Below are 19,742 nucleotides of genomic sequence, written 5' to 3'. Positions count from 1 at the left end.
TTTAGATTTCCTTTTTTGTGGAAATACAGGCATAAAGGACAACTGGGATTTTACCTCGATATGTGCCCAGGATCCAGCTGTGCTCCTTTTCTCGGCAGCACAGTGCCACAGGCTCAACGGGAAGGGCAGAAAGATGTTGCTCAGCTTAGCCTGAGCAGCAGCCTGGAAATGGCAAATGCGAATCTGAGCTTGTGTGTCCCTTCCCCCTGCCCTTGACTAAAAAAGTCAGTGAGAGCGGAAGCCGTGGTCTCCTTGTCACCTCAGGCAACACAGCCAACCTTTGCATCCAGGTGGGACCTACACCCACCAGCAGGCTCCAGGCTCTGGATCCGAAGAAAACAGTTCTTGCAGCCCCATCTTTGTTACCGGAGCTTCAAGGAGCTCAGAAATATCCCTGTGATGATCACACTCAGTGCTGAGCTGCTGTTGACTGTCACCGACTCATCAAGTGAACGTCCTTCCCTTCAGGAATGCTCTGTGCGTTGCACTGAGCAGTGTGGGCACCTTGCGCAGTTTCTCTAGTGGAAACAGTGTACAGACACTGCAGGTTTTAACCTCCAGGAGTCATTACCTGCTTCTGTGAAGAAATGACACTTAATTATGTGGAAAACATACTGCAGTATTTGGGTGAAAGAACATACTGAAAGCATTAAAAGAAAGAAAACTTTGAAAAGCAGTTTCCTGCATAATTTGAAAATTTGCTTTCATTCAAAGTCTGGGTAAGAAGCAATGTCATTGAAGACATTGGATTGATTAAACGGCAAAGTTTGACTAAAAGTGGAATAACTCATAAAAATATTACAAAGTATGAATATTCCATAAATTCTTTGAAAATGGAATGGCTAGACAGAGAACTATCCTAAAAAGCAACTGAAAAAATTTCTTGTTTCAGCTTCACAATCTGTGTATTTTGATATAATATTATCACTTTATATTCATGAATGAGGTTCCTTTATGGCTTTTATAATAAACAAATTCCCTAAAGAGTAATGATATGCACACAGAATGTAATTTTAGTATTTAATTGTTCATGTAAATAAACAGATAAGAGAGTAGTTTTCTATTAACTCATGCAGAAATGCAAATTCTGAGAAAAAAATTGTGTTGTTTCCTAGCTCTTTTAATTCCTTTTTCCCTTTCAGTTTCAGTGATAGTTTCTTGAAAGCAAAATGTAACTACAAACCCCTATGTTACAGAAGTGTTACGTCTGTAAATAGGAGCATGAAAATGGAAGGTGCTGCAAAATGAATATAAATTATAAGTAGTAACTGAGATAAAGAAAACTGGGTTTTAGACCAACATCACTTTAGGGTTTGAACAGCAACATTAGCTTGACCACACTGCACTTACTGCACATTAAATTATACATTTTGCAATCTAACCAGTAATAAAAAATGCTGAACATATATAATGCATCTAAATTAAAGGTGACCTGTAAAGAGTCAGTCACATGTCCTTTCCCTTAGCATTTATGTGACGATCTCAAATAGCGTAATCTGTTTTTTCCATGTATGTTAGTTGTATTAGAAATTCAGATACTCTTTAGGTTAGAAGATTTTATGTTGTCCAGAGAACAACTGAACTGTGTCAACACAAAAAACAAAGGAGCAAAAATTACATAGTCTTGGCCATGAGCTAGGTGATAAAGAACAGCTTATGTGACTGCTGCTAAATGAGGGAATGGATTTTCATAAGTGTAAAACGCTTTAGATTTTGTTTGCTTTTGTTAAACTTAACTCTTTTAGTAAAATATTGAATTTTATGACATTACTAAGTTCCGATTAACTGTGGAGAACGTATTTAGCTTAAAGTCTTGGTTTTCTATTAAGTCATACAGAGTCATACACAAATTATCAGAGGCTACCTACAAGATCCTTGCAAACTTGAGCGAGTCCTTCGGTATGAATGGCAGGAAAACACAACAGCTGAGGAAAACAAAGGCCTTTAAAGGTCTTCTTTCAGGTAACTTAAAAAATAAAACGGGCAGGGCCGTGCGAAGGAGATTTTACCTTTAATACAATTTTGACCTGCCGGTAACAGTTTATTTAAAGGTATTTGCGGTCTAACACGAGGAACGCCTAACGCCGGGCCGCCCGAGCAGACCGAGCGCCCCCTCACCCGGGTCATCCGCGGGAGGCCGCCTCTCGCCCCGACGGTGCCCGGGACCGGCGGCGGGCTGGGCGCCGGCGGGGCGCCAACACCTCCACCCCGGAGCTCCCCGGAAGGGCACGGCGGCCGCTCCCTGTTGCTCTTTGCCTCCTCACCTTCCCCCTTTTTCCCTGGCGTGGGGCGCCCGCCTCCCTTCTCCCATCCCGCGGCAGGGGACGGGGCCGGGGGGTCACCATGGGCAGGCAGCAGCAGGGAGGCGCGGGGGAAAGGAAGTTTTTAAACGCTTTTCTCCTCTCATCAGGTTTTATCCTCCCCCTTCCCTCCGCTCACCCCTCAGCCAGCCACCAGCGCGGACGGTACCCAACCGGGGAGCCGTTAACGGCTGCAGGGAGCCTCGCGCGGCGCCCCATGTGCAAAAAAGACGGGGGGAGGGGAAGTGGAGGGAGAGGGAGGTGGTATCGGCGCGCGCATGCCCGCCCGCCCCGCGCGTGACGTGGGCTGCCGGGGCCGCCCGGCGAGATCAAAGCGGGAGCGGCGCGAGCCGGGCCGGTACCGGGCGGGTCCGCGCGCGCGTGAGGGGGAGCGGCCACGAGGGCGACCCCCCCCCCCCCCCCCCCCCCGCTCTTCCTTCCTTCCTTCCCGCCCGCTGGGATAAATCCCTGTGCGGTCCCGCGCGGGGGGCGGGAGCTGGGCGAGCCCTTCACGGAACCGGCCGGCTTTCTTCTCCGGCTCCCCTCCGTGAAAGTGTTGTGGCGGCGGCAGCGACGCCGCCGGGTGGGGGGGCATGAGGGGCCGCGGGGCGCCGCGCCGCAGCGGCGGCGGCGGGCACATGGCATAGCCGGAGGGACAGCGGCGAGCGCCGGGGCGGGGTGACAGCCGTCCGGCGGGGCGAGCGCGGCTCCCTGCATGTGGAAAGTGAGGCGAGCCAGGGAGCCCGGCGGCACCGGCGAGCACCCGGCGGCGCGGTCCTGAGGGCCCGGGCAGTGGCGGCCGCCCGCCCGCCCGCCATGGATTGCAGCCTCCTCCGGACCCTCGTGAGCCGATACGTGAGTACCGCTGGCCGGGCCCGTCCCGGCGGGGCCCCCTGACCCCAGAGCCGTCTCTCCGGGGCTACCCCTCCAAGTGCAGCTCGTCCCCCAGAGGGTGGAAGAGCCCCCCGCCGCCCGGTGAGGCGGAGGGGAAGCTCGGGGGCTGCGAACGAGGGGGAGTCGTGTGAGGCTCCGCAGCGCCTTGTGGCCCCCGGGCTTGCAGAAAGGACTCGGTCAGGAGTTTGGCGGTCCCGTGACTGGCACGGCGGCCCGGGGAGGGCTGGGGGGCTCGTGATTTTCCGTGTAAACGGAGCGGTTGTTAATGGGTTCCCTGCAGCCCCCTTCTCGTGTAGGCAACTGCGGGGCTGTCCTTCGCGAAACCAGAACGGGTTGACCTAAGTTCAAAACACTGTAATTTACAGTGTGCTGAGATACGTAGTTATCAGGGCGGATAAAACCTCTAGGGTTTTTTTTATTTTTTCCTCTTCTTTCTCCTTCTTATATTGTGTCAGTCAAGCTGCGCTTTGTGGAATTGGCACAATTTAAATACACTGACGAATGGTTGGAATAGTCCGAAGGTTTTTGTAGGTGTGCATGGTAAGATTCAAGCACGCTAAACTTGGTGTACTTTGGGAAAAGAGAGTTGATGTTGCTTGTTGGTCAGCATGTTTCCCCCCACACGTACCGCCTGAAAAAGCAAATCAGTAGTGCGTTAGAGTGGAGCCAAGTGTAGGGTGAGGTGTGTCAATGCAAATCTGGTTTCGTTGAACCCCTAACAAGTGTTCAGGATAATGGCTTTAGTAAATAGGTGGTATGTCAGTAAGTGCAGGGTTGCACAATATAAGGGTTGGGGACCACCAATACCAGGAAACTGCAAATTTCTGCTTCTGAGTGTAGAAGGAATCTTAAAAAGGTGGGGAAGGATAGTTGGAATTTCCAAATAGATATACCTTTTCTTCCCATGCAGGAAGTACTGTGAGTGAGGAAATACTGTAAGTGAGGAAACTTTTGTGCTCTGACCAAGCAAAAGTAAATACACTTAGTTTTGTGCGTGTCAAGAGCTATCGCCAGGTAATACAGGGTGAACTTTCTTCTTTAAGTACAGGCAAAGAAAAACGGCAGAGGTAAAAAATGACTGGATTTTTTTGTTTGCTCACATTAGAGTATTCTGTGGGTTGAGGAGAGACTGGAGAGGTGAGTACTGAAAGCAGCTGTGGGTATATGGATCCTTAGAAAGTGGCCCTGAGGAAAGGAGGAGAATGCTCAGAATATAATGAGGTATAAGAGAAGCAGAAGTCTTTGTGGATATGGAAAGCTCAGGCAAACTGTGCTGAGCTCTGTTTGGAAGCAGGCAGGATCAGTTTGGGTGTAGTGATCTGTCAGCGCTGATCTAACTGTTGGATTCAGTTTAAGATATTCTTTGTGCTTGCATGTGGAGTCTGTACAAAATAGCACATTCATTGCGCACAGAGCATACTGTGGTCTCCATATCTCTTCTGCATAACATGATTGCTAACTTCTCTTTCAAAGTAGGTTTAAGCGTCAAATATGAAAGAAACAGTCTTGAGAGTAACTACGAAGGTTATTTTACAAGATGACGATGTACATGAGAAGACAGTATGCTGAAAATAAGGCACTTGAGCTTTTAAGTTGTGGGCTGTCATCACCCTCCTGCACTGCTGATGAGAGTAATTCAGCGGGCTAATAGCTAAATGAAACATTATTATATCCCATGTGAGGAATTGTTCCTATTTCCTAGATCACACTACTTTCTGTATTGTATGTATGCCAATAGGCTACGTCTAGATAATTGCCTAGCTGTTCCAGGCTGCCTTGTATATTTTCACCTGTTACTTCTTGTTCTTTTGCATTCTTTTGGTTTCTTAATTTTGAATCCTTTCTTCCAAGGGAAGATCATTTTTGAATCCTTTCTTCCAAGGGAAGATCATTTTGAAAAAAGCTGCTGTAAGTAAATTTGTGCTTATCATTTGAGTAAGGCCATTAAGATCTGACAAGCTGATGCTTGTGTGTGTTGTGTGTTTTTTGGTTTTTGTTGTTTTGTTTTTTTATCTGCATGGTTCAGATATTTTTATACAGCTACAGCAGTGAAAATGAACATTAATGGTTTGAATGCTGGGCCCGAAACTGACTGCTGTATATGAGCAGCACACACACATCAGCAGTATCACTCTATAGTTGTTCACACACCAACTATGCCTCACAAGTGCTTCCCTCTTCCTAAGCTGCTTTTCAATAAGGGAGACAAGGCAATGACACTTCTGCAGGAGAGTCAGAGAGGATAAGTCCATCTTGTGCTTATATCAAAGTAAGCTCAAGCTTGGGTTCAGTTAAAATTTATACTGAAACTATTCAATGTTCAGGGTCCTAGAACTATGAGTTTTTGTTCTGCAAGTTGTGTCCTGGACTTGTTCAGCTGCAGGACCTTCCCAGAGTAGACTGGTCCCTGGATTATCCTCAGAACCCTGGCCGATGCAGGCTGGAGATACTCTTTAGGTAGCTGGGAGCTGCCAGTGGTATGGTATGATCTTGGGATAAAAAATGGTTGGTATGTGTTGTATGAATGGAGACTTCCAATGGTTTCTAAGAGTTCTGCATAGTTTTCCTTTCCCTGTAGTATAAAAAGCATAAGTTCTTGTCCTTTCCCCATTTACCTTACAGTTGTTGAAGTCATTGTCCTGAAGAAATGCAAAATAGCACGTATCTCCAAGGTCCTATGGAAGTGTAATGATGACTGGGTGCTGTCAGTTCAAATTGAAGTCAGTTTCCTGGTCAGCATTTTCAAATATTTGTCTGCTGTTTTACCTGCATTGAGTGTTGTCTTTATATCTTCCAGGCGTTGGAACAGTTCATTGATGTGCATTGAATAAGATGCATGTTCAGCATGCTACTTACATTGTAGTTCGTATCTCTTCACCAAGAGATGGTGTAGTCTCTTAGAAGGACAGAGGTGGTGATATTTTTCTCTTACTAAATTTCTAATTTGACTGTCTGTTGTTCTGCCTCTTTATACACACCCTGCAAATGTCTCTTTTTTTTTTTTTTTCACTTCAGCTTTTATTTCCCCTTACCATTACTGCAGCCATACACAATTTTTAGGACTGTTGGTAAAGAATAACTTTCTATATAAAAGGTGTTTGTTTCACTGCAGAGCAGCTGACATGAAGTTCTGTGTAGTATTCTAAATGCTTTGTGATCCTTCAAGCTGAAATATAGCAACGTAACTTTTTTTAACTGCATCTAATGAGATTATTCTTTATATTTAACTGCCTAAAACTATAGCATGAGCTATAGTAAGAGGTATCTTTAAGTAATGAAATAGAAACATCTTTATATACAACTTTTCCATTATGTATAACCACAGAATCTAAATAAGCCTTCTACAATAAGATAAATAAGGTCAATTTTGACAACTGTATTGTTTAATTTACTTTCTCAGAGAATGGAAATAATAGCTATGTGGGGTAGCATGAAAATTGGCTTGGGAGGGCTATACTGTTTGACACATACTCTGTGAAAATATAACCTCTTTTTCTGGATGTTGTTTTTGCATCAGACAACATGCTTTTCTCTGTCTTCTCCTTGGATTGTTTATGCGTTCCCCAGAGGATGTGTGCTACCCGCGGGAGGGCAGCTGCACAGCCTGAGAATACAGAATTGGTGTGTACTGTCCTGTAAGTGTCATGCAGAGCCTGCTGTGTGCTCAATAATGAGAGGAACTTGTTAGCGTAATGTTAAGCAGTACGCTATTTAGGGAAAAAACAAACATACAATGATAATTAAAACTGTGTCCATACAAGATTAGCATCTGTTTTATAGTGACATTATTTGGGACACTGTGTGGATATCATTAAGCAATGTGTTTTGCCCATATAGCTGCGGTTGCATTATTTTTCTCTGGTAGCTTATTTCTTGCCAGACTTCTGAAGTTCTTCCTCTTTATAGTCAAGAGATGGCTAATATTCTTAAAACAAGTCTTGATTACATCTTTCATTAAATGAAAATTTACTTTCCTTAATAAAACAGGTGCATGTGTCTTTTCACGATGGCTGTTTATGGCTGAATGTGGATTTGGATATTCCTGAATATCATGGATTTGAGTATATCTGGGCAATATGGAAAAATGTCACTCTTTAGCATATGTTTGTTTGGACACTAAATGGTTGCTAAACATCTTGCAGCCTATGGTGACAGTCTGTTCTGTATTTGTAAGACAGCTGGCCCTCATCAGTAAATGCTCCTGCCCAGGTTGATAGCTTTGGGTTGTACAACAAATACTAGTGGGTCAGAGGTCTGTATTAATGAACAGTTTTGCCTGTATTATATTTGGAGATCTTGTCACTTTATTGCCCCTTCTCTTTTATGTTCTTCTATTACTTCAGGATTACAAATCTGGATGTTAAATATTTGTTGCTAGTGTAAATATCTCTAAATGTGTGCAGCAGCAGATAAGATTTGCTTCCAGAAGGAACGGTGATTTATTACAGCTCTGGCCTCTGGGAAACTTCTGGCCTATTAGTTCTTCAGATGTTTCTGAAAAAATCTTTTTTGGGAGGTTGAAATAAATGAGTTTACAAATGGATGCTTTATTTTCACTTTTATAGAAGTGGGTCAACTTTGATGATAGTTTGAGAAGGTGATTGGCCTTAGCAGGAAGTTATGTTAGGAGTTTTTAGCAAGTTCTCTGTTAAATTTCATGGCAGCCTGCGGCTTTTGGTTATCTCTTTAGACATTTTTGTCATTTCTATTGGCAGTATAATTCTAAAACTGTTTTCTAATTAGATTTCCTAAGTATTATTTTACTTGTGTATGTAGTCTTAGTTTAAATAAATAAATTTTGAGCTTTAGGATTTTTTTTTCTCCATTTACCTAGCTTTGATACAGCAAAGGTTGATAACTGCTTTGACCTGAAAGTTGGAGACTTGGTAAATGTTGGTAGTCTGGAATTATTTGTGTCTAAAACAACAGTCTATTTATCAAGCGTTTTGAATGACTTACTGTTTTTAATCTAAGTTCAGTTAATACATATGAGGATACCCTTGCATTCCAGTTCTTGCTTGTAGTCATTCAGCTTTCTCTGCACCCTTGCTGACTGGTATCAAACTGGTACTGTCTAGATGTTTCTTAGGGTGCCTGCTAAAATAAACACTGTTTTCTTCCTAGCTGTCACTTTTTGTAAGTCAGTTTGTGGGGTTTTTTTTGTTTGTTTTTAATTACAGGAATATAATTTGACAAAATATTAAGCTGTTTTTAAATATCATGCAAATACGTTTATATACTGACTCTTTGTCTGCAAACTGTTCTGACTGTACAAAAGATGTTCCCAATAGGGGCTATGCCTGTATTCACAGGTCAGCAATTGGTAACTTGCATTTCTGAAGTGTTTGTGTCTATACCTGATATGTAATGCATTTTTGTTATCTCTTGTGGAAGTCAGTGTGTCACAATGTTCTCTTGAAACCTGAGATGCTTCCATTCTCGCATATCTGCTTCGCTGTGGGCACCAGTTCTTTCTGGTATGGAAGATGTGACAGAGTTTGTCTAATAGCATGGGTAGCTTCTGAATTCCTGTTTCCTCAAGCACCATTGCTTTGTTATTCTCCTAACTGCCTTTTTTTTTTGGGGTGGGGGGGTGGGGAGGGGAGTCTGTATGGTGTGCTGCCTTCATACATTTCAGCTTGTCATTTAAAAAAGGCAAAGTTTGAAAGCTTCCCTCGGAAGTTAATTCTGCTGAACATCGAGCGTGGCTGTCAGGGTTTGTCACTTCTGCAAATCTAACTAGCTCTTGTGTGCTAGTAGTGACTCTTCTTGTGTTCATTCTGGTTTTGTAACATACTCTTAAGATGTTTCAGTATAATTTGAGGCCAAAAAAAACCCCCAGACACTTTCCCTTCCCCCATCAATTATTTATTGCTGAGGGGCAATAAACATGGAGAATTGCATGGGCTTTGTTTGTCCCTTCCCCCCTACCCCATCGATTAACTGATTTACACAAGAAAAACATTATTTCCTTTTTCTTTTGAGAATAAACAAATGAAAATAGGACATTGTGTACGTAAAACAGCTCACTTAAAGGAAGACAGAGTACATAATACATGCTGGTTGCTATTGACTACAAAATATTGCTCATCTGCACTCATCAGACGCGCTCTGATAGTAGAAAACATTGCTTTTGGAGCATCTAAATTGTAGAAGTATTTCAGTGACTTAAAATAGATCAAGAACTCTTAACCTTGACATTTTTAGCATCAAAAATGCCTGTCTTCTGAGACGAGAATTGCATAGTTGCTTTTGTCTTTTGATAGCATGTGTTTTGATTATTTTTTTAAATGATTTAATATTGTTCTGCCTTTATGCCTTTTCTAAAGCACCAGAGTATCAATACTGATAGCAGGAAGCCTTTTCAAAATCGTTTTTGGGAATGGAAGAGGGCAACGTACAGCGTAGTGCATTTATAGCTTAACATCCCTGATCATCATTTCTCATTCGTTCTTTGCAGTAGTACTTGAAACAAGAAAAGTGGCAAGGTGGAATGGGATTTTCTAATGTATCTGCTTTCTAAACCTGAAACACTTAGAAAACAGTAACTGAGCTGACAAGTAAAACATTCCACGAATATCATAGGTGGCTACTGTTTGTGTTGTCAAGATGGGGGTAATAAACTTGTTTAACCTAACTAGGTTTAAGTGTGACTAGAAAACAGTTGTGTTTTTTGAGGAGCTGCAATCTAATTGACAGTGAGATGCATCCTCCATGTCACATGCAGGTATGGCAGGGAGAGGAAACCAAGGCTGAACTGCGCCACAGAAAAGACTGAGCAGATGTTTTAGCACCTGTTATGCAACTAGATTCAACTTTACTGGGTTTTTATTGGGCAAAATAGCCTGCCTCTCCTCATGTAAGTCTTTTAGTCAGATTATATTTTTACAGAATAATGCTTCTTATTCTACTGGTTTACCATTACAGAGGATAATGTAGTATTTCTATTTGTATAATTGTCAAGGGACATTTCAGTTGAAGTTCATCCTGAGCTATGAGGTAGAATGACACTGGAATGCTATTATCTTCTCTGCTATAATTGCCATGGCAACAGCTGCAGGTAGACAAGGCAAACCAAGGATTCTTTTTCTGTATCACACAGACACCAGTTGTTTCTTTAATTCCCTCTCAGTAATGACTCTGAGAAGCCTGTGGCACAAACGTGCTCTGAGTCATCATGAAAAGTGTTTTGGTTTGGTTGGTTTTTTTCAATTTAACTTTGATTTTAATTTTGTAAGCGTTGAGTATTTGTGACGCTATATTAAAAATGCACTCTTTCTAGGAAGAAACTGGCAGCCTAGCCTGGATTATTCTAAGAGACTGAGATGAGCCAGTGGCTGGGGAGTTTGTTTGGAACATCACAGAAGACCACAGGCTGTTAAAGCGCCTAAATATCTTTGCAGATCTGGATGTTAATGTCTTTGTGCATTCGTCTTTCCTTAGGACAGGGATGAGAGTATTACCCAGCTCTTCCATAGAGAGATGTTGTAAGGGCAGTTTAATGCTTTCAGGTAATAAAATTACTATGTCACAGGAAGAAAACTGGGTGTGGACATAAGGCTATAATGACTGTGTCTTAGCATTGTTTTTTTTTCTTGTTACTTAACAGTATTCTACACTGCTGCTCCTTCTGCTACACCAATTCCCCCCTTTATTCCTCCACCTGCTTACAGGCACATGCGTTCACATGTTGATGTATGCACATGTACTTCCTGAAATTGTATGTGCTTCATTTGTCAGTGTCAAGAATTATGCCAAGATTTACTAGGGATCCAGATGTGTATTGGTATTTTTTTTTTAAAAGGATGTCATACTAGCTCTTCTGTCTGGTTACTGAGGTATGCTGTGAAGCTGTGTTCTGGGATGCTTATTCTTATTTATGTTGTCACGGAAGTTACTACAAGCATGAAAACTTAGAATTTGGAGACTTCATAGGAACACTTTTCCATTTATTCTGCTCTTCCTTGCAGGCTCATTTCCCTTTTTGAAATAGGAGACTGGCTAACTTGTTTCCTTCATTAATCATTAAACTCATCTAGATACTGGTCAGGGTGAGGGGGGAATAGTGTTTCTTTTTCCTGGTGGCACTGACTAATCTCTTTGCTTCAGTCGAAAGAGGATTTCATCTAACCTATTTTAAATAGAGGATTAAGGACAATTAGGCTCTTCCTCTGCTTTACCACTAAGGTAGCATGTTGCAAAATCCTCTGAAAAGTACATCTGATGATGATCCAGTAAAGTTTTGCAAAATTAATGTTAATAATCAAAATAGAAAAAAACAGTGTGTGAAGTACTTGTCTGGAAAGAATTGTGTGGATGAACTGGGGAGAGGGAAGGAATTGAACTGTTTACCGAGTAGTTTTTTATGTCTAATGCTTCCAATTTAGATTGTGAAGTAGACGTGTAGATGAACTGAAATGGATTTCTTATCTGAATTGCATTATCAGCTTGCAGTTCATGCTTAGCATTTTACATAGCCCTTCACATCTTTTCAAATACTACTAATGAGTTGTTTGCACAAATGATTATAATGAAGTATAAATACTAGTATCCATTATCTGTGCTTGTATAACTTATGCCGCTTGTAATGAATATAAGTGGCCCCTCTCGAGGTGGATCTAAATCAGCAATGGCATTTGATAGCTAACATTAAACTGCTATACTTGTCAGGAGGTCATTACAAAATAAAATTGCGAAAAATACTACTGCTATTGAGACATAATGATGTGTGTAAGATGCCATAATGATTAACATGAGGTGAAAAAAAGGCTGTCGGTATTTTGGAGAAAGTTGGGCAGCTAAATTCATCCTGTAAATAATAGAACTGACTGAGTTCCATGAAGTATGGGTAGTATGCTGTGAAGCTCCAAAGATGATAGTTGAATTACACTTGCCTCTGAGAAATTGCTCTTGGAGTCGTAAGTTTATTACTATCGGTTGTGGGTAGGTTACTGATTATCATAGTTTCTTTAGCTTTGTTTCCTGCAGAACACTAGTCTAGAAAGTTTAAGCTAATCTTATTTTTGGATGATAATACACCTGAAGAAGGGTGGTCCAGAAAAAGCTGAAGTCTATTTATTTAATCTTATTCATGAGGTGACTTGGAGTTGAACAAACTGTAATTTCTCAAACTGGCATAAACACTATTTCCTGAATGAGTGGAGTGTTTGGCTCTGGGATCCCAAAGCTGACTTCAAGGAGAGTTGTGGTCTTCTGTTAAAATACATCTGGTGTCTTTGCCCATGACTTCGGCTTGATGTTATGCCTTTGCATGCCTCCTATCTTCAGATGTCTTAATCCTGGTACATCTTAGGCTGTCATTATGACTTTAGCTGTATAGATGGGCCAAGTATCAAACTTTCCTGGTCAGTAACAGAAATGGCATATCAGTCACTGGATGCATTTTGGGTAGAGTATAACAAATGTGGAGGAAATGTTGGGAAAGTTCACGTCCTGCTTATTCTGTGATTATTTTTTTTGTTGTTCAGAGGGAGAGGACATTATTTAGAATTTAACTGCCATGAAAGCTCTTAAAAACCAGGCTGCCATTCAGTCTTACTATAAAATGTGCCTATGTAGAAACAGACTCTTTCATTATGTGAAATATGATATGTATGAGAGAGAATACTGCAAAGGTAGGCTCAAAACAGTTTATTGACCAAGTCATAACTAAAAGAATATTTAACTTTTATGCTGATGTTATCAGAAATATAATGTAAGTAAGTTCAGGCTGGACATCTTGCTTTGGTCAAAAAGACTCCTTACACCATAAGCAGATTTTGATGGATTGTTAGTGCTTTTCTTTAGTTTAATACTCAGCATTTTCTCTGTAAACATGGAATGTATTGAAATACTGTTGTTACTCATTGGTGTTCTGTGTGTGTTACAGAATAGTTGCAACTCCTTTATAGTAAATTACGTATAGTTTCCTTTTCTTTGATTTATCAGTGGAATTACCTTAACAGTAAGTGTGATCTTAAGTCATCTTAAAAATCTTTCACATTCTAGCCTCCTGACCACCAGTATGAACTCTGGAAAGCTTAATTCTAATGAAAACCTCCTTTCATCTAGGTATAAAAAAAAAAATAATCAGATTTTTCAGGTAACTTCAATTATTACAAACATTGCTGAGTTAATCTAATGTTTGAAATCCAATATATGGATTTTAAAATGTTTTATACTGTCTCATTTTTAAGAATGTTTAGTATTTTTATCCTTTTGTACCAGATTTTCAATCAATTCCTGACTGTCTTAACCTAAAGCAGTTCTAGGGGTTCTAAACAAATCCACTCTTTCTTGTTGACTTTAAGCTCTTTCACAGGAATGTATATTCTCTATACAACAGATATATAGCCACTTAAATATATGGCTGGTCTTTTAATGTCATAGTGCGGAGGATGGATGCAGGTGGGTTAAATCTGAGATAGGAATTTTGTTTAATTGTCATTGGGCACAACTACAACATTCTTTCAGCTTCTAAGATTTAAAAAAAAAAAACAAACAAAACCTGTGAATGCTGGAGTATTGTTAATCTCTTAAACAGTGTTATCTGACTGTTTACTATTTATAGCTGTCAGGTGACCAGATGGCCTAATTTGGTAGGAGGTGCCTGGGTATTGTCACTGGGAGGGGAGAAATGAAGGGGGGGGGGGAAATCTGTCCTCAGCCCTGAACTGCATGATCACTTTAACATGATTCATGAATATGTTGACTTCTTTATGCTATAAGTTTTTGTCTGACATAAGGAAGTTAAGCTTCCATACTTAATGTCTGTAATGACACAGAAGCAATAGGAAAGCTTCACATGCTTTTGTGAAGCAGTGCACAGCAAACACAGGCAGGTATAAACACAGGTTTATAAGGGGCAATCTGGATTGTGGTCTTGCATCTGCGGTCTCTTTCAAATTTGAAAGGCCTATCTTTTTTTTTTTTTTAAGGAAGGTTCTGAAGCCTCTGACTTGCTTCCTAAGAAGTGAAAAGGTTACCATAAGCATTTTTACTCTGTTAATGGTATCTGCTATAAGTTGTTCAAAGAGCTTTTATGTCAGCATATGTATAAAATAAGTTTTTTTTAAAAAAATATGTTAAAAAGGTGACTTGAGGTTAGATTTTTGCTGGACATGTAGAATTAAAATATCAGTATTCCTTTGCTATTTTCCTGCATATAATAAATTATAAAGTATTTTAGACTGAAAACAATAATGCTTTTACACATGCATTTGCTTTTTTCTGTGTTAAAAATGATGACAATAGCCAATAAAGTTTCGTTGAGTCATGGTTGTAGTTGAGTCACTAAGTGAGACAACTGCAAATATTTCTAAACCTTTAAGGCTGGTAAGACTGTAGCATTAGTTTTTCTTATTGCCTTCTCCCTCTGCCCCCAGTTGCACCACTTAATTTTGCTTATAATGACTTCTTTCTACTGCAGAATAGCAGATGCTTGGTTATGTGGCTTCTAGCTGAAGAGTGTTATGATGAAGGGAAAAAGTGCCACTGCAGTCTTCCCTGTCCAGTTCACATCTGTGTCTTGGAGATGCACAAGAGAAAAGCAGAAACTTGGTTTTTGCAGCTCCCGGACTGGAGCATAGGGAACTTCCTGCCTGGCGTTGAGTGGTTAGATCAGCACAGGAGTGGAAAAGCATGTTTGTGGTGCTGCTGCTGGCCGCAGGCAGCCGCATCATGTCACTTCTTCCTTAAACTGATTAAAGGTGTGATCTGGACTTCTCTTCAGTTTGTAGTATGTAGAAAGACCAAAGTAGAAATGTGCAGCAGGCTGATGCAGCGGCATGCAGCTCTTGTAATCTTAGAGGAGCTGTCAGAAGGGACTCTGGCAGTGATGACCAGTTTGCTGTTTTTTTTCCCCCGCTTCTTTTTTTGGATGTGCTGTTGGCTTGTTGATAGAGTAAAATATCTCTTTTACTTCACTCTGAGTGACAAACCTTTGGGCAATGAGTATATGTGAATGCATTCCTAAAAGGTTAACTGTTGCTCTGGGTTCTAAACTGAAATGGGTAAAGTAGTAGCAAGTTTCACTGTGAGGGAAAGAATGCTGCCAAACACCCGAGTTCTAGATAGCGCTTCTAACTGGGATGCAGTGATATCCCAGAGTGATGACTGATGAGTCAGGGCTGATTTAACAAGTTGCTGACATCCATGGAACACTGGCTTGTTTTGTGAGTAGCATCTGGGCATCAGAAAAGGAGTAATTGTGAGAGGGGTGGGAGTTAAAACTTCTACATATATGTCAGGAAGCCTAACAATTTAGGGAATGAAGAGAAGCATTTGGGGGACTATATACTGGAGGGAATGTTACTTAAAAATAAACCAACCAACCAGGAAGTAACTCCAGCCTTTCCTCCCTAAACTAACCTTGTGATGTGCACTCTCTTGTAGCACTCGCGTGTCATCTTCCCAAGCTCAATCTTCCCAAAGTTCTAAGTGCAATCAAAGAAAGTGACTTGAGGGGAAAATGGAACAGCCATTATATGCTTAGCGTTTCCTCCCATCTGTGTATTAGAACATGTTTTATTGAAATAAGGATGCTAGGCAGCACAGGAATCCTTTAAGATTGTGGAAGCCTGTAGCACCTTTAACCCTTTCACAGGCAACTGTAGGAGACTGGTAATGGAAAGTTTCTTTGTTTTAGTGTGAAGGCCAGTGTCAAATGCTTAAAACCCAATGCTTTCTCTACATGAAGACAAGGTGTACATGATCTGTTTCACTAAGGGTATTTGGAATTAATTTGTTCTGAAAATATTTTTTTAAATTTGGTATTTCTAAAATAAGCAACAAAACATTTGATAATGTCAGACTAGTCTGAAAATGCTTCATGCTTCTTAACTCTTTCTGTAAGAAGTGACGAGATGATCTGGAGACATGCCTTCTAACCTGCATTATTCTGATTCTACAATAAGAACTGTTGACTTCTGCTTAATGTTAATTTAAAGGAGAAGATATTCTCTTGCCTGTTTTGCAGCCATCTTGGTTTTCATCTCTGAGCAGATGGTAACAATAACACATTCTAATTTAAAACAGGCTCTGTGGATAAAGCTACATAACATCTTAAAGTGATAACCTACAGACTCAACAGGTTGTTATCATGAGTAGTAATTATACTGCGTGGTGCATTTGTTCATTCTTGCTTTAAGATTGCCATAACAGAGTTTCACAGCAACTTCCCTGTGTACATCTGCTCAGTAAAAACTACTGTAGGTGGAGCTGAGGCTTTAATAGCTGTGGATCTGTCCAGTTTAAAGTATTTCTCCTAGCTCCTGTTGTTCCAGTTAAAGAAAAGTTATTGCAGTCAGCCCATACCCAGTTATTGCGATCGCTCCCTAGTGGCTTTAATGGCTCACGTGACTATTCTGACATCTTTTTCCATTAAAAAAACACATACTTTCAAACTGCTGAGTAATTTGTTAAGCTTGACTGATCTGTGTTCCTTAATTCAGATATTCATAACATCTGAGGAAGCCCTACCCTTTTTGAAAGAGGATGGTAGTGAGTAGCTAGGTGGGTAGGGAGCTGTGGATGGGGAACTATTCCGGAGCCTAAAGGACCCTACATGCCTATAACTTAATTTGGAAGCTGCTGATGTGTAAGTGTGACCTGAGAGACTGGAATAGAAAAGCTACTAGACTTTAATTAGTAACAAAAAGCGTGAAAACGCTTGTGCCCTTGAGACTTAAGCTGGCTGGTCTCAGCTTTCATGACAAGATAGTCGTGTCACCATGGAGCACTGACTGTTGGGTGCATGTGCTCTGAGAAGTTATTATGGAGCTGCATTTAGGTGTTGAAACTACATATGTGTTCAGTTTGGGGAGTGTGTGACTGAGAGAAAGAAGATAAAAGATATCATCAAGTCTGGATGTCTATGTAAACAGACTTATTTATTCAATGTCATTACCATAAAAAAATATTATCATTATAATGGTCTATAAGCTATTCTTGAGGGACTTCTTATTGGGCTAAGGCTGACAAGAGTTCTGGAAAGGTTCTGAGGCCTTAAGTTGAGTAAAAGGTGGTAGAGATTATTTGACTGTTTGGAAGGTAAGTATGGAAGTAAAACCACCTTTGGTCTCAGTGTACCTGACTTATGTTTTCTTAAAATAGTTTGGGGCATGTTAATGCAATGGATTTATAACTCTGTTTTAAAATAGCAAAGAGAGAAGGAAGGTGAAAGAATATTCCATAGAAGAGAAAGAGTCCTTGGTGGGAAGAGAAGCTTGAACACTTGATATCACATGCCTGATGTCATGTGTTGTAATGTGTTCTGTGATTTCTGAGCTGGTGGCTGAGGGAGAGCAAGCTATAAATGTTTCTCTGTTCTCCACTTATGTGGTTAATTGAAGTTTGCTTGAACTTTTATTTAGAACTTGACCACTAAATTAGCAAATTAGGCCAGCTTTCCTGCTTCTGATTGGTGTGTGCTCTTTAGATTAAAAAAAAGGGGGGGGCAAATTGAATCTACCAGCTGCAGCGGTTTAAATTGTGGGATGTGCTCTTAAAAGGTGCACGTTCTAAAAAGAGGATCTGTAAGCTTTGACAGACTACTCCATGAGAAAGATTTTTCTTTGTCTCTCTGAAGAAGTCTACTGAGGGGATTAATGATACTCCTTCCATACCAGCCTCAGCCTTTCCATCCATTTACATAAAACAACTGAGCTGTTGCTCTTCAAACAAAATTTTTTTTCTTTAGCAAATGTGTTAAAACATCTGGTCTCCCCTTGCACAGTTGATGGATATGCAGTCTGTTTGCAGCAGCCCTTTAAAACACTGGAGACATTTGTGAAAAGGCTTCAATTCTGAGTCTGGCTCTAGCTATAATGAATACCAGAAAGTATACAACCCTTGCTCTGGATGGTATCTTAACAGCCTTACATGGCTTGCTAAACCACTACTTGTCCAGCTTTCCTTCATCTGCAGGTGGTTCAGGATGCTCTGTTCTTCCGTGCACTACTTCAGAATAATATACTGGACTTTAAGCCCAAACGCATCCTATTCCAGTGCCTCACCTAATCTTACTATGGTTCCTGTCTCTTCTGAAAAGCCTTTCATATAGGTCTTTTTCTGCTCAGGTCTCCTGGTGCATAGTTCCACAGTTATCCTCCTTGAGCCTGTGTTCTTACACCAGTAAGGTTTCTCTGTGGTTCTTTGCCCTAGCTTGGCTATTTTCTCATATGCATCTCTTTTAAGAAGTTACAGGAAATGGCATAGTGAACTCCAAATGAGTTCTCCTAGCCTAACAGAGAAATTGTCTCCCTCCTTCCCAACAGTCTCATCTGAGTCATCTGATCCCCAGCTGAGCCAAATCAGCTGTTGCTGTGCGGTGGACCTCATGCAGGAGGGATAAATTGACCCTCACTTCCTTTGAAGAATCTAACTGCCTTTGGTGCTTGGAAAACTACAGCCAACAAAACATGTTTTTGTTATCACTCTCAAACTGAGCTGAAGCATATGATCGAACGGATTATGCCGTACTAGGTTACTAAATATATTTTTGTATGACTCTCTTATACTAAAAAGAAAAACACAATGATAGCCATCTCTAGTAATGATGGGAGTACCTTCTTTTGGTGGACATCAGTGCCAATACTTTATTTTAGTACCTTCTCAAGTCATTAGTACAGAAGCCAGTGCAGCTGTCTTGGCAGGCTGTGCTAGGAAGAAGTGCAGTTCCTAATTTAGTGGGTATCTGTCTGATTTGATGCATTTGAAAGTGGCAGTTCAGACTGGCAGCAAAAGGAAGCTGGTGCTGAGCACAGCAGCAATTAGCTTAGGGTAGCTCAGGGCGACTGCATTCTTTACAATGGGGAAATGTTAGTGTGTTCACACTCTGCTCTCAGAGAAGTGGATTGCAGAATGGTCAGTGTTGCAGCCTGGTTGCTTGTTGCTAGGAAAGGGGTTACAAAATAAAGGCATCTTTTGGAATAGGTGCCTTGCTGTCCTGAGACTGAAGGCCTTGGAACTTTAGTCAGGCCTACTAACTAGAAAGCAAGCTTTATACGTGGGAGAGTCACCTGAAAACATTCCCAGCCAGCATTATTTTAGTTTTGTCCAGATCTGTTTCAGAAGATTTTTGTTTATCTAAATAATGCTCTGGTGCTTAGGCTGAGAAGTTTTTGTGGGGGCACTGGTTGCTACTGCTTCACTTCAAACAAAGTCTGGAAGCTTGCTATCACAGGCAGTGGTTTGCAGGAGACTGTGGTACTTAATGTTCTCTTGTAACAGTTTTGTAGAGAGAGCAGGTGGCTGAGGGCAGCATGTTCCTCTGGCGTCTTACTGGAGACTCACTTGGAAAAATTGTTGTATTAGGGTGTGCTGAGTCCTGCCAGAAACCAGCAATTGTGGTGGTTATTGCTGCAGTGCAAGCTGTAGGTCTGTGGATTGGGATAGGCAGTTGTGCTTTTAAATCTGAAAGTTGCAATGGGATTGTGAAGTCTCCTAATTGTGCTGTCTGCCTGTTGCTTTGATATATGGTTATATGACTACTGTTATGACAGCTGTGTAAAAGCTTGGTGAAACAGTCTAAACCAGTATGTTTAATGT

At 41.1% G+C, this 19,742-nt stretch overlaps 1 protein-coding gene across 5 annotated transcripts in view; it reads left to right on the top strand.

Moving 5' to 3' along the window:
• Positions 1 to 2,904: 2,904 nt before the first annotated feature.
• Positions 2,905 to 19,742, top strand: part of ATP11A (ATPase phospholipid transporting 11A) — a 122,170-nt gene continuing 105,332 nt past the window's right edge. For 4 of the 5 annotated variants that reach the window (XM_074561251.1, XM_074561280.1, XM_074561261.1 and 1 more), the window contains exon 1: positions 2,989 to 3,155. In XM_074561251.1, the coding sequence (XP_074417352.1) occupies positions 3,117 to 3,155 (39 nt within the window). In that variant the 5' untranslated portion in view covers positions 2,989 to 3,116. Of the gene's footprint in view, positions 3,156 to 19,742 lie in introns of all 5 variants that reach the window. The other variant, XM_074561289.1, reaches the window with a different exon arrangement.

The sequence above is a fragment of the Larus michahellis genome, chromosome 1 (genome assembly GCF_964199755.1).
Source record: "Larus michahellis chromosome 1, bLarMic1.1, whole genome shotgun sequence".
Lineage (NCBI taxonomy): Eukaryota > Metazoa > Chordata > Aves > Charadriiformes > Laridae > Larus > Larus michahellis.
The sequence above is the reverse complement of the archived record's forward strand: the minus strand, read 5'-3'. Positions and strand labels throughout refer to the sequence as shown.